Source organism: Anas platyrhynchos, chromosome 15, assembly GCF_047663525.1.
Source record: "Anas platyrhynchos isolate ZD024472 breed Pekin duck chromosome 15, IASCAAS_PekinDuck_T2T, whole genome shotgun sequence".
NCBI classification, from domain to species: Eukaryota; Metazoa; Chordata; class Aves; order Anseriformes; family Anatidae; genus Anas; species Anas platyrhynchos.
Window position 1 is genome coordinate 3,731,435 of NC_092601.1, and position 15,950 is coordinate 3,747,384.

The 15,950-nt window shown below is 35.9% G+C and overlaps 1 protein-coding gene across 2 annotated transcripts in view; it reads left to right on the forward strand.

The window, feature by feature from the left end:
* The window catches only part of GRIN2A (glutamate ionotropic receptor NMDA type subunit 2A), a 193,214-nt gene extending 180,768 nt beyond the window's left edge, over positions 1–12,446 (forward strand). For both annotated transcript variants that reach the window (XM_038187006.2, XM_021277526.4), the window contains one exon: positions 448–12,446. In XM_038187006.2, the coding sequence (XP_038042934.1) occupies positions 448–2,238 (1,791 nt within the window). In that variant the 3' untranslated portion in view covers positions 2,239–12,446. The remainder of the gene's footprint in view (positions 1–447) is intronic.
* Positions 12,447–15,950: the final 3,504 nt, after the last annotated feature.

Below are 15,950 nucleotides of genomic sequence, written 5' to 3' on the forward strand. Positions count from 1 at the left end.
TTTCATTTCAGTGAAAGTGAAGAATATCATAATATCAAAGAAAATAGCCTGAGTGCAGGCTTCTTTAAGAGTGGTAATTTAATCACTGGTTTAGAATAATAGTGTTTCCATTACTGAAGGTTAGTTACATTTTGTGATGGGATTAGGGAACCTTTTGAGGTCAAGTCTATTTTTATTTTTTTCTGGAATAAGCATGGGAGACCAACACAGACCGCTGGTTTGTAAAGTACTGGCATTCCTTCTCCTTTACATTGCCAACAGATATGGCAGAAATTATCCTTCCAAATAGATGAAAAGAAATGCCAGATGGGTAGATATCTACTTTTTATCTTTCTATTAATTAAATAAGCACTGTTTATTTTTTCTTTACTGCCAATAAAAATAGAATGAAAGTATTTTAAATTTGCATCTAGTGAATTAATTTGTTTTATATTACTCATATTACAGGGTATTTACAGCTGCATTCATGGAGTACATATAGAAGAAAAAAAGAAATCTCCTGACTTTACTTTGACCAATTCCCAATCCAACATGTTAAAACTACTACGAACAGCAAAAAATATGACTAGTATCAATCCTTCAAGAATTAACTCCCCCAAAAGAACAGCTGATTTTATTCAGAGGGGTTCCTTGATTATGGACATGGTCATGGATAAGGGAAACTTGGTGTTTTCTGATAACAGATCCTTTCAGACAAAGGACAACTTTTTTGGTGAAAATGTGAGTGAACTGCAGACACTTCCAGGCAATCGGCACAAGGACAATCTTAACAACTATGTTTTCCAAGGTCAGCATCCTCTCACGTTGAATGAGTCCAATCCAAATACAGTAGAGGTTGCAGTAACAGCAGAAACAAAAGTGAACTCCAGACCCAGGCAGCTTTGGAGGAAATCTGTTGAATCTTTACGTCAAGAATCTGTACGTCAGAGCCAAGGTTCCCAGAGGGAAAATGGGTCAGATGAAAACAGGCAACTTTCAGTGAAAAGCCAAAGATACCTTCCCGAAGAGGTTGTCCATTCAGATGTATCAGAGACATCAAGCCGAGCTACTTGCCATATGGAACCAGAAAATAACAACAAGCACCACAAAACCAAGGACAATTTTAAAAAAAGAACAATAGCATCAAAATACCCAAAAGACTGTAGTGAAGTGGAACTAACATATCTGAAAACCAAGCAGAGCTCTCCACGGGATAAAATCTACACAATCGATGCTGACAATGAGCCAGGATTCCGCTTGGACACACCTCAGTACATTGAAAACATTGTCCTTCCAGAAACTATAGAACTTCCTGATGTTTATCAAGATCACAATGACAACTACAGGAAAGCAGAGCATGCTAACAGGACTCCCCTACATAATGAAGACAGTCTTCCAAATAATGACCAGTATAAACTTTATGCAAAGCACTACAGTTTAAAAGATAAAAATGCTTCCCTAGTTGACATGAATGATAGATACAGACAGAATTCCACCCACTGTAGGAGCTGTCTTTCTAATTTGCCCACTTATACAGGACATTATTCAGGCAGATCTCCCTATAAATGTGATGCATGCTTGCGGATGGGGAACCTCTATGATATTGAGGAAGATCAGATGCTGCAGGATACAACGAACTTATCACTTCCTGAAGAAATATACGAACATAGTTGGTCACATAATAATGCTCTGCAGTATCATAAAAAAAACAAGTTGAGGATTAGCAGGCAACATTCTTTTGATAATATTGCTGATAAATCCAGGGAAATTGATATTGGAAGACCTGCTCGTAGTATAAGCTTGAAAGAAAAAGAAAAGTTTCTACAAAGTAGTCCATATGCAAGCATGTTTAGTGTTCCCTCAAGCAAACTGTTGAGCAACAAAGCCTCACTTTTAACTCATGCTCTGGAGGACAGTAAGCGGAGCAAGTCCCTGTATCCTGTTCACTCAGAAGATAATCCCTTTCTGCACTCGTATCGTGACGACCAGCACTTATCTCTTAGGCGAAATCCACCTGATTTTTATAAATATTCATTACCATCCAAAGGAAGAAATGATAATTATTTAAGGTCATCCATAAAGTCTACAGCATCATACTGTTCGAGGGATGGTCGGATCCATAATGACATGTACATTTCAGAGCATGTTTTGCCTTATGTTGCAAATAGGAATAGCGTGTACTCAACTCCAAGGGTTTCAAATTCCTGTAGCAATAGACGTGTGTATAAGAAAATGCCTAGCATTGAATCAGATGTTTAAATTTTCCATGAACGCTTTATCTATAGGGAAAAATAGTTGCCACCATCTTAGAGGGAGAATATTTTCTTTAATAGTATCCTGCTGTAGTAAATGATATATAAACCTCTCCCTTTCTCAGTGTACTTTTGTACATGAATAGATAAACTAGTATGCTCTCAACCATCCTTTTAAAATATGTCTTGTTGAAAAGGAGAAAAAAATAGCCATTTATGTATACTTTATATAAATGGCGAGCTGTACGGGAATAGCCCTAATATATGTTGGCAACTATGCTGTTTTGTATCTAATTATTTTACTATTTTGGTTATTCTAATTTCTGTTGCTAAGTATCATTCAATGTACTTTTGTCCTTAGAAATGTTTAATGATTTTTTAGTACTGGATAAGCAATATGGTATGCATGTACTACGACACAGACAAAAAGAATTAGGAATGCATTTGCACAGTTAAAGAAAAAAAAAAAAAAAGATTAAACAGACAGCTAGGCTTTCAAAAATATATTTTAGCTTCATAATCATTTTCAAAAAAAAAAAATCAGAAAAAAAAAAACCTCCAAGCCCCAGAACCTTAATTAATATAACACAATATGTTAGCACAAAATTAATACATTCATTCTAGACTGATAGAAAATAAATGGGAAGACCATAGACCCAAACATGTGAACTGCTGTGTACCAAAAGGAAGCCCTGTAGATTTTGGTTAGTTAATATACAAATGCTGTTCTTATATTTCACATGCACTTGCCATTACAAGCTAGGTTCACTGAAAAGTCTGCAGTCATCTTGTCAAAAAATTCACAGCTGCCTAATCCAGAGTATATATTTTTAACAATCAGTATGTGTCCCTTATTGTGGAGCTGTGGTCATCATTAGTAACCTTGAGACCTAATATGTATGTAAGTTTGCATTTGCCCCTTACTGGTGATTACTCAGGGTTGTATAGTATTTCTTTTATTTCTTCACTTCCCAAACCAAATCCCAACCCACAGTAGTTCTTTGTTTTTAGCATGTTAGTGATATCTAATTAACTGTATGTTAATATTACTAAAGCTGTTAATACAGTATCAAATACCAACAGCCATATATTCAGTGTTATCAGCAAGGAACGCAATACTGTTTATTTGCACATACCATGAAGGATTAACACCTTGTAAGGGACTTGTTCCTTCTGGAATATCATACATATTTGTTGAACATCAGACTAGTTTCTTAACCTCTCTAATCAAATCTGTCATATAAATTGAATATGTGCACACAGCTAAGGAAGAGTATCATCACTCACCAATATGTAAAGATATTCACATAACAAGGATGACTTTCATTTTTAGTAAAGGTTAATCAGGATGTTTCAAAAACAAAGTGTGTTGTACACACCTCTCTCCATGCCCTATAATCATAAGGGAGTGTGGCAGGGATGAGAGGAAGTCTTTTGTGAGTAGAGTATATAGTTGTAAATTTTATTTAAACTAAAGAAGTAAATTGGTAATATATTTAAATACTGAAAGCATCAACAGGTGGTGCTCTGCCATTCTCCTGGTATTCTAAGAATTGCTCTATTTTTTTGTGTGTGTAGAGGAAGTTTAGATTATTCAAGTGTTATTCCTTACATTTCACTGAAGATCAGTGAACAGGGAAACCATTACCACTGTGAATTGGAAAATGTAAATATTACCCTAACTTTTCCCTAAACTAAAATTCTTCTCAATAGAAAAATACTTACATCAGCTGTAATTGTATATCTGCACGCCAGAGGTACAGTATGCAAGTTGGTTAGTGTGGAGTAGCATAATTCAGAGGAGAGCTGCAAATGGGAAGTAATATAGATGATGCATAGGGATAGACAAATGTGGCTTATTGATTTTTTGTTTACAATTCTTTAATTAAACAGATTTGAGCTGACTTTAACTACCAAACAGTCCACAATGAGTTCTTAGTATTTAAAAATTTAATTGTGCATTCACCATAAAGGTGAAGGATGATATTTTTGAAGGAATAAAATGCACAGGGAATTGGGCTTTCCAAATCCCTTCCCAGCTTCCAAAAATCTTAGTATATCTTATTACATCTATGTTCAGAAAGCATATCTATGGCCATCTTCACTCTGTCCAGAATAAATATCTTCTGAGTATTCCTTATTCAACATTTAGTCATAATTATTGTATGTCATTAACATGATCTGCTTTCTGGTGCCTCACTGCCTCCAGTTCTTATAAACAGAAGATCCTTGACTGCCCTTGCAGAGATTCCTATCTCATAGAAATAGTTGTATGAGCTAAGCAGGGCTAGGATGTTTATGGGTGGGATGAACACTACTTGTCATAAATGAAAACCCTCTCCCATGTGTATAAAATATTTGACTTTGGTCTACAGGAAGGCAAATGCACTAAAGGTATAAATATTGTTGTAACAATTAATTAAAATATTTGAGGCAAATTTTCATTTTCCATCATAGTAGACTAAGTAAAATCTTAAGTATTTTGAACTACTTGGTGTGTTTCAGCAGACTGGCAATTTGTTGGTGTCATACCAAAAAACTAGGTTGTAAGTTGCTGAGAAGTTTACCAAGCAAATCGTGAAGCTCAGTGGTGGCTTATCATCTTAAAGCACTCAAAACATTGACTGCAAGTTGTTTGTAATATCATCTCTATCTGCAGCTAGATGCCCATACTTCAATATGTAGACAAATACTGTATATAACGTTCTGGGAAAGAAAAATTCCCAATTACAACATTTTCTAAATAAACTGTTGAAATCCAAATGTAAACATCCTAAACCCAGGTGGATTTATCCTTCTGTGGGGTATCCTTCTGTACACTATGAAATGTACAAGCAAATTAACTAAAAAAACCTATACTGCAGTGTTTGCTGTTTCTGATTTGAGCAGATATCAGGTGACAGTAGAGATTTGTTATTAGCTACAAATGTGTAAAACAATCCCACACCAAACCAAATTAAAGAGACAGACGGAAGACTTGACAATGTTGCACAGCAGTTGCTCACATGGAAATAAAAAATGCTGCCTTATAAGAAAAAAAAAAAAAGAAAAAAAAAGACAGATACTGAAAGTAGAGGGATAAGAATCTGCATGCATTTGTGGTTTTGATCTTGGCATATATTATGACTGAATCCAAGGGGAAGAAAAGGCTAAAATGTAGGGTTTTAGATGAGTAGTTGGTGAGGTTGTTGGTGTATACATGTAAAGAAGATGAAGCTGAGAAGTTGAAGGAAAAGCTTTTAAGAGTAGAGCCATAAACCACAGCTTATGAGACTCAGACGTGTGGAATTCTGAATATTGCCTGAGCTTTGTTGATATATTTGCGTTGACTTTCAATTAAACTGAGATCAAGTCTTTCTGTATTTCCCTCTCTCTCACTCTAGCTGCTGCTATTCTTGAAGAGGAGAAAAGAATCTTCCTGCATAAGTGGCCATCCTTTCTGTACCTTTCTGGATGGTGCTGGTGACTTGTTACATTTTCCTGATTACAGCTCTAGCAGATTGTTGGTCATTCCTATCACCAAGAATTCCCGTGACTCCAGCTGGAACTGAATCAGGCTGTAAATGATATGGGCCATTCTTGGTAGCATGTCCCGTAGTGTTACACTGCTCCTGGACAACAACTTTTATGGAGGCAGGATATTGAGTTGCTGAGGAATGGAGTAGGTACATGGAGGTAAAAACAGCTACATAGACATGCCTGCCTCTTGCTTTTTTCCTCTTTTAACAACATTGTAGAATTTCTTCATGTTTTTTGTTATTCCCTTTTCACCACAGTAAAATTACTTTTTTCTTTCAAATGGATTTTGTGTTCTGCTTGTGTTTCATAGAGCAGTGTAGCCACCCACTAACTTAAAAGCATGGAAATAAGATACATTAATATATAAGATAAAATTAATGAAAATTAAGAGTTCTTTGTATTTCTGGAAACTTTCATTTAATGTTTTGGTAGCTTTTGCTCAGAATTCATTATTCTGCTATTTGAGAAGCTTGGTTAGGAAAAAGAGTGCTGTGGACAAACTGAAACCAAATCACCACCAGCTCCCCATGTTTTGGCAGCATCTCATGAACCTGTCTCTCTTTCTGTGATCTTTCAGGAACATGAGGTAAATTAAGGCTTACAATAAAACTGAGGGAAATATAGACCAGTATAAAACTAAGATTAGTATATATAAAACTAAGGTGGTGTTTTTTGTTTTTGGTTTTTTGTTTTTGTTTTTTTTTTTTTTTTTTTCCTTGTGAAAATAAATCTCATAGAATTCCAAAGGTAGCAAAAACTAGAGCTGTGTAGTCTTGAATTTCTGTGCTGGAAAGCTAAGCTCTTTCTGTCACCAGCTGGGGGAGAGAGGTAGAGAGAGAAAGCTCCCTCCTGATGGCAGTTCAGAGCACTAAAGGCTTGGAAGCAGTTATGCTGGTGATGTTTCCTGAAAGTATTCCTCTCTCTTTCTGTTGACTTTTTAGAAGCTACAGGCTTCTAACTTAGCCATTTCAAATAGGCGTGCGTAGTAAAGTAATGGTCTATTTATCTCCAGCCTTTAAATCTGCTAAATTGAATCTGCAAGTGAATACAGTTTAAAACTTGCAGGTCATATGGATTCCTGTGCTTATTCAATAGTTACTAAGGTTGCACCTCTCTGTTGTGGATTCTTCAGTACTTCTAACCTAGTCAGTATCATTGTTTTCTTTATACCATGTGACTGTCCAGCATGAAATAAGAGTGTTAGCATCTATTCCTTGTAGAGTAACTTGCTATTTTTATATTTTGGCAGTGTAGCATATGTATCTTAGGGTACGCTGTTGGTGAAGACCTTGGTATTATTCCTTCCCTGGGTTCACCAATGCAGAACAGGAGTTGTGATACGAATCTAAGAGTCTTAGATTCAATCTAGATTTAGGAAGAATTTAAAGGGTGAATCTTTTTGTTGTTTTAGCATATGTTATATATGAAACCTAGTGAAAACAAATCTTTTACGATAAAGTCATCTCTTAGTTAATATAGAACAGCAACCATGGTGTGGTTTGGGTAGTTTGTGTTAAGTGTTGGTCATCACATCATGTGCTTCTTTCAAGACAAAGTGTATTTATGTCATGTATCTCCTTTCTAAACTTTACCATTCCCAGCTCTAAGTCTATTTTAGCTCAAAAGCCCCTTTGAAATAGGTATATTTCCTATATAGGGTAATCTGGTTTGCAACATAAAAACAGTTTTCTGCTGATATACCTGATTTGATAATTTTACTGATGTTATTTTTTAATCTAGACTTCCTTCATATTGAGAGCAGAGCCTTCAAAGTATAACAGTGCTGAAGGAACATCTGAAAGAGCACAAAGGCCTAAGTATGTCTTTTATGGTACAAGCCATTCTCCTTCTCCGTATAGCCTGCCTGTACTATCTCATTTAAATGTATTAGCAAAATGTTAGTAATTGCTACCAGTAGGAGGGAATTACAATTTAATCACAGCTATGTATTTATCTGTGGACTTGTATGCAATACAGGAAACTATAAGATATGATACAGAAAAGGCTCAACCTGCTCTGGCTGAAGTCACCTACAAAGCTGTGGTTAAATTACAGGTTATTAGAGTACAAATTAGAGTAGCCTCAAAACTGTCACATCTCTTCCATCATTCAGATCATGCAGAATTCTCTGTCTGATATGCACATATTGTACATAGTGTAAAATTCTTGTTGGTGTTTAGCTCTCATCATGGAATTAATCCCATGTTCACCTGTTTACCTTCATTGCAGTGTAGCAGCAATGTTTGTGGGATGGAGAAGTGGTTGTTCATGTTCACTGGTGACTGCTCCTCAGTTAACTGGGAGCAGAAATGCTGCCTTGCTTCTCTCTGCTCTGCAGGAGGAGAGTTACTGCACTGTTTGTAAATAAGCTCCTCATTCAAATCAAGCTTTCACTATTTTTATTTTTTTTTTCCCTCTGCTTCTCTGCACCTGTGTACAGAGTATGCTCTCTAAGAAAAATATGTGCTCTTCCGATGTCCTGTGACTTTGGAAGTCAGGATTACAAGTGTGCATCACCCTGCAGGGCAGTGAAAATGCACTCTGTTGTTCTTGCAGGTTCAGGAGCATTTTGGTTACATCCTGCAGGATGTATCTGCTGTGGTTTAAATTGTTTTTAAAATGAATACAAGTCTAAACAGCGGTAAGAATCCACTGCTGATTATGTGATGATCTTGTCATATCTATAATTTAAGAACCAGAAATAATACAAGTAAAATTAAGTTACCTCACTATTTACAAGGCTTTTGTTGTTTTGCATTTAAGTGACACCGTTTTACTCCTTTTACTCAATTCTTTACCTATATTAAATTAGTAGAGTATATAACCATGCTCTAATGTTGTCATGCGATACCTTTTTTAGTAGATAACCACATTAACTATAGTATTACATATTTAAAAGAGAGATGGTTTTAACTCTTCAGCTCTTCAAAAGTAGTGGTAATAAGTGGTTACACTCTTGGATGGTTTCTCTTTTCCCTTTTGTATTAGTATTTGTTTTCACTGATCTATTTCAAAAATTATATTTCTATGTGCACATTCTAAAACTGTGAAAATAAATACCAATAAATATTATGATACTTATCCAATGCACTGTAAAGTTCTGAATGAGGTGAGACTGTTTGGGAATTGATGAAGGTTTCCTCACTTCTCATCAATGGTATAAAGCTATACTGTGGGCAAATGGTAAAATTGACAGTGACTTGAAATTTTAATAGAGAATCTCTTGTTTTGCACTTCTAGTACTATTAAAAGAAATGGTATATATTTTTTTTCAGCAACAACATTAGGATAATACAGTTTTTTGTTTGAGTATTGTACATTGCAGTACATAAGAATAGCCTTTTTGAAGAGATTTATGTTACATCATCACTAAAGGATTCTTTAGTCTGATTATATTTTATTGAGCCCATTTAATAGCAACAAACAGTTTGGAAATATATTCTAGGTTCTGTTTCACACTGCCAAACTGTATCTGGACTTGCAGTTATGCAACTGAAGGCCCTCACAAGGTTCCTGTGTCCTCCTCTGCGGGGAATGAGGCTTTTCTTGTTCACTGATGGGACAAGATTGAGAGAGTTGGAAAAAAAATAAAATTGGAGGACATGTTGTGCAATATGTGAAGTATAAATGATCTTCAAAAGTGAAAAAAGAAAGGAAATTGGAGGTTCACAGTTACTCACATTAGCAAATGTTCTGTGATGGGCATCTTCTAGAGGAGGTGGTAATTATTAACAAAGGTGATTTGAATTCTGTTTGAGTTTATAAGTCACTGAGAAAAACGGGATTTTTAAAATATTTTTTTTCCAAGCCAAAGTCTTTATGTTGTCATACAAAGTTTCACAGGAAACTGGGCCAAAGAATACAATTAAATATGCAAAAGGTTAATCCTATGGAAAAGGATATCCTGTCATCCTGATATGCACAAGCATATTAATGGTAATAGGAGCAATGCGTGTAATTTTCCTGTATATTACTATGTAGGTTGCACTATTTTGAATGATACAAACCTGATATTTTAATTACCAAATAACATAAGAAGCTGTTTATTAATTGTTTAAACTTGTTAACCTAAATATATATACAGTATACACGTGTGCGTGCTTACACTTTCCCACCTAGCCATGTGTGAGTAATCTCCCCAAGCCGTAGAACACATTTCAGCAGTGCTTTATTTTAAGTGATTCTCTCCTCTCCTTTCCAAACCTCCTAAATCCAAACTCCCTAGAAACATTTACTGAAGAGGCTAAAAGACTTTCTGGGGATCAGGAGTGCCAGGACACGTGAAAAAACATGTTAAAGGAGAGTTCCTGTCTGAAAGAGCTGGAAATGATGCTCGCTATCATTTCCATCTAGCTAGGCATGGGAAAAGGATGTCTTCTCATGCTGTTTTGAAGATTCATGGCCAGAGACGGTCTTTTGGCCCAATGGTTCTGACTTTAAAAGCTTGTGTCAGTTTATGTGACCCGCACCTGGCCATTAAACACATTGCTTAAAGCAGCTGAGGAAGGATACTTAAAACCCAAATCTTATCAGGGAAGATCAGTTGGTCTGTGTACCAGCGGCAGCCCTTGTGTTTGTCCATGCAGACTGCACAGTTTTCAAAATGGATGTGGCACACAGAGGCAGTATTTAGCAGTTGTGTTAGTCAAAAATGTTTTTTTCTCAATGCATAGGCATTTGAACTTGTTATTACTGATGATGTGGAGATCCTGACCAACAGATAGTAGTATTCATCTTTTTTTTTTCTTATTTTCACATGATTCAAAATTTGTGATAAAAAATATCTTGGCTTGATGTATTTGAAGTCATACCTGAGCTTTTTTTTTTTTTTTTTGGTTACGTTGTCTTTATGTGGCCTAGGTCTGGATTCCAAAACACCTTTTGACTTAAACAGGGATGTGTGAGTGAGTGATGGCACAGCTGATCCTTAGTGCAATTCATGCTCAGAATTAAAATACGAAAACCAAATCTCATGTTGCAAAAGTATGGCAGTTGCATCATATAAAATTGTGTGCAGCTAGAAATGAAACTTGTGCAATTTTTAATAACTGTTTACGATTTATACTTTACATCAGCCTACTATTTTGAAGTAGTCATATTCATTTCAGAACATCCATTCTGCACTGATGAAGAACAGCTCGATCTCTCTGTCTTCACACCTCACACCCACATACACAGTGTATCTTGTGCCTTCCCTGTGAAAGCCAGAAGGTACAAACAGAATTCATTAATGTGTTAGGCAGACTCCTACCTGATTTTTTACTAAGTATGCTATTTTAATGCAAAATTTTGAACATACATGTATATATATATAAGCTATATATAAGCTTTTATATATGTATAAAGGTGGGGTTTTCTTTGGAGAAATGAGGAGCAAGAGAAAAATGCAGCATTGTGAGAAAGATTTATTAAAAGTTTCAAGTAACACATTGATCTTTTGAGTTTGATAGAAGCTGTTTGCAATTGTACTCAAAAAAAAAAAAAAAAGAGAAAAATTAGTATTGGATCTTTGGTCATCAAGCTAAAGCTTCGGGTTAGTTTCTGTGTATCTTGAGAAGAATTCACAATACTAGATTTAGATTTTGCTCACAAAGAAAATTAATTATTAGTACACTTGGAAAAGTATTTGCATTCTGATGGGGAAAATAGTCCAAGTGTGCCAATTTGTACTGGTTACACAGAACACTAATCTACATTGTGGTTGAAGAGATATGCAATCCATGAATAACATCTTACCAGAAATCTTGGAACCACTTGATTCCATACACAGTAAATTAAAAACCCTATCACTTCTTTTATTTACTAGTACAATTTACTGTAACATTCTCAAGAGTGTAATATTTCAAAACAAAGGGTAAGTCATAAAATTCCAATTGCTAGCAAAGAACAGTAGAGGTTTGAAGTCCTCTTTTCACCTTGAGAAATAAATCAAGATGTTACAGTAGAAGTAAAAGTACATTGGTTATGGAATAAAGCATAAAAAAATTAATTTTTAAGTGAATCCAGAATTTTATGATAAAATTGATAGTTAAATGGATTCTTCAAAAGAAAAGGTTTGGGGAAAAAGAGAATAATTAAAAACTAGTTTTGACATTCCAATTACTGCCTGTTTTATTAGATAGGTTTAGGAAAATGAAATTATTTTTAACATGCAAGTGTCTGCACAGACAATTTAAACTGCCGTGCTAGGAAGTTATGCGTACACCTGGCTATCCCTGCATCCATCCATCCATCCATGCCTTTAAAACCCTGGTGGCAGTAGGACTTCCCCAACAGCACACATTGCAACTTGGAGGAGCTGGGAGTCATACACTTCTCTCCTGCGTTATGCATACCGTCTCACAGCAGTTCACCCCAACCATATTTTAACCCTGTGCATGACTGAGTGCTAATACTGTATAAATATTTTGAAACATATCTAAAATATATGTTTGCTTCAAACTTTTTATGATAGAAGAATATATAATATTATGGTTGTCTTACAAATTGTATTGTGTTCTTCATTTTTGTTAAATATGTAGAAAAACATTAAGGGAATGGGGGACTTGAATGTCTGTGTGTACTGAAATGTATATAACTATTTGGAGAAAACACATGTGCCAAGTATAACAAGATGTAAAAAATGTAAATATATGAAAAATTCATTTTTCTAATAAAGGTAATTTCTGCCAATTGATATGAAAATGAACAATTGAATCATTCTTGTCTGTGTTCCTTGTTAAATGGTACAAGATAAAGTGTCATCTATGAATAAGGCTTACCTTTTATTTTTTGATATTTGATTTGAAAGGTGTTAACGACCACATGTTTTGAGTCATCCTTTGCTGTTAGAAATTATCTAAGGGTCAAGATGCCTGAAGCTAAACCTGACAGCATATACTTGATGCTCCCAGTTTAATTTAATTCATGAAAAGGACAGAGACAATTAAGTTAGGAAAAACTCATTCAATGTGAGAAGTCTAGCTTGAATGATGCTCCTCAACAGAGGGAGCACAGGAGCTAAGCTAAGGATGGTCCATTATGGTATGACACCATTTTCATGTATTCTGAGCTACAGCAGCCACACAAAATACAAGGGGCCTGTACAAATATATATGTACAAATATTTATTGGCTGCAGAAATATAAAATCTCTTTGGGATGAGTGTGGAGGCAGCATCCAGCCTGAGCAGAAAATGGTGTCAAGGCTTCTGTTCCTAAAAGGTGCAGGTGTGAAGTGCTCCTGCCGTGACAGTGCTCTCACAGATGGATAAGGTGAGGATGGGAGAGAGCAAACCAAGGAGTAGAAAATGGCAGATGTGTTCAATGTCTTTGATATCAGCAAACTTGTTTAATGTTCTATTTAATCAAGGCATAACTTAAAATAGGGGATTTAGTGAAGCAATAAAAATATTTTCAGAGTTGACCTTTTGCTTGGCCAGTGGACCTGAAGGAGCAAGGTTCATAAGGAGCTCCTAGGTAGTTTTGTACGACCACATTTTCCAGAATTTAAAATCAGCTAATGAAAGTCTTCCTTTATTCACTAACAGGGGCATAAACAATCACTCAGCAGTTAGAATAATTTCTTTGATGCAGTAGGATGAAAGACATTATATAAATTCAAAGCATCATTTTGATAAGTGTGCTATGCAATGGTTAGTCTTGATTGTGGAGGCCTTTTCTATCCTAAATAATTCCATGATTCTATGAGCAGAATATAAAAGTAATGGATGGGAGGTGAAAAGTTGCTCACAGATCTCTGAGTAGAACAGTCCTGTTCATTTGTTCAGATAAAATGAGAGAGATAAAACTGAAATTCTGTTCTTAAGTTTTTAATGAGTAAAGACTGCTGGGTAAAGGCTGCTGGGCTTATGCTAAACTGCCAGAAGACAGTTTTAAAGGGACTTCTCTCTATTTTTGTCTAAAATTCCCACTTCATGAAGTAAAATAACATTCAGTGATCTGACTGGCTTTGTTCCCCTGCAGTGTTGTCTCCCAGAGGCCCAGTTCAAGTACTGAAAGAAGCAGAGGCCTGTAAAGGAAACAGATGATGCAGGAAGCAGTTGGTGTGACTCTAATCTGGAAATAGTTTTCTGGCTGAAGAGATGGGCTGGTTTTTGTATCCAGACTGCTCCTGCCATCTCTACCTGACACGATAGTTCATTTCCATCAGTGCATGTACAAGTCATGTCAACTTCAGGTTTAGTTCCCTTTGGATTTGTTTCTAAGATAGTCATGTTCTCCCAAAACCCTCTTTTGAATCTTTGCTGATGTGCCTATGGCAACTGCAAGAACTCCACAACTTTGCTCATTTAAAATAAAATTAAGTGGTGACTGGGAAACAGAAGCATTTTAAGTCTGACATGCTCTGCATGGTACTGGCAGCAGTGTTCATAGCAAAGCAAGCCATTTGCTTGGTATGAACACAAGTAATTTGGACACAAAACCAACTGTCTTAAGGCCAACTGCTAAGGTCAACTTGTCTCTATATACAGGAACCCCAAGCACCCTAATTGTATTGTTTTTTTCCACCATTGGTCACACTCACCACTTGTCTCTCTGCCTCTCCCAGCAGTTTACAAATAGCTTTACCTTCCCTTTGTGGACTTGTTCCAGTACAAAAATCAAATAATGGCTCCTACAAATTGCATCAAGTCTATTGTGCAATCTATCTATCCTGTACCACTTCTGTTCTTCTCCAACTTGCAGTCTACTTCTAATCTACTGATAATTTATTTTCCACTAGTTAGCTTACATAGGATGATCATTACAAAAGTTGTCTCTATTATTTTCAAATCAGTATGCTCAAAACTTACTTATTAAAAATAATCTCTGTTTATAATGTGATGATAGCTCCTTAAGTATCATAATAACAATTATAACACACTGAAGTTACTTAGGTGGGCAACAAGACACAGTAATATCAAAATTAGTCATGATTAATGTTGTTTACACATGGTTATTGCAAGGACAAAGACATTTTTCAAAGATGTCCATGCAGTTCCAAGTTTCATTTAACAGCAATAGTCCAGGAGCCTTAAAATCCTATTTGTGCTGCAAAAGCAGTCTGTTGTTTCTTTCTCTCTTTTTAGAGTGGACCTCAACCTGCTGGGTAGATGTGGCGCATCTAGTGAGACCACTGAACATTTTCAGAGTCTATGTATAGTCAGGCAGTAAGACCTAATACTTTATGTAAAGACCTATGAAAGTTACAAAATGCTGAAAATCTGAGCATAGGACTTTAAAGAGAAAAAATACAATATTAACCAGGTTTGAAAGTCTAAGACCTTCTCATTATGGAAGTGTGTAGTTCCACTAATTACTCTGAGGACTGACAATATTTGGCCACACAGAAGTTTGGCTGTGAGCAGCACTCTCCCTTTCTACTGCACAGGGAAAACAAACCAAGTAGGAATCATAGCAGACATTTCTCTATGCACAAGGGAAAACAGAGGCTTTGGACGGGTTTTACTTCCAATTTCCAAGCATAATTTTGTCAGTTGAGAAGTTTCACAAATGAAAAAAAAACTTTTGCATTTGTACCATAATACCATAATGCTGATTTTACCCTTCTCTTTCCCCAGAAAGAGAAAAAACTTGTAATTCTCATGGTAGTTGAAATGCCGCTAAGTTTCTTTACTGCAGATACAAAAGATGAGCCATTTGTGTACCCTCGAGAGGATAAAAGTAGTAGGAAGGGGCTGACTAGAATAACTTTGATTTTCCTCTGAGAACCAAACTGCCGTTGCATTGATCTGGCCACAAGGAGTGTTTCCTCATACAGGCTTTGAAATCTGCAGAGTGAGTTAATCCCTGGTACCCATATTATTTCACACATAAATACATGTGAAGGGCTTACGTCTAAAAGAAGGGGTGGGGATGATGCGGAGGGGTTTTGCTGTGGGAGGAACTTTCAAATAGTACTCAACAACTGTAAGCATCCTGCAGAAAAATGGTGCAAACATCTTTGAACATGTGGTTGGTTCACTTGTAAGAACTTCTCACTGTAAATTTTAACCAACCAAGAAAATAATTCATTAAATTCTTTAAAGAAAAAACTCAAATTATTACTCCATTTAATTTTTTACCTTAAACAGAAATGCTGGAATGATTTCTGGAAGATAATCAGGTCATGTTTTACTCAGCTTTAAGCTCACTACTGCTTCTTTCCATGGATGCACTATTACCTCAGCAAATAGCGCAACCAATGTGACCTTAACTA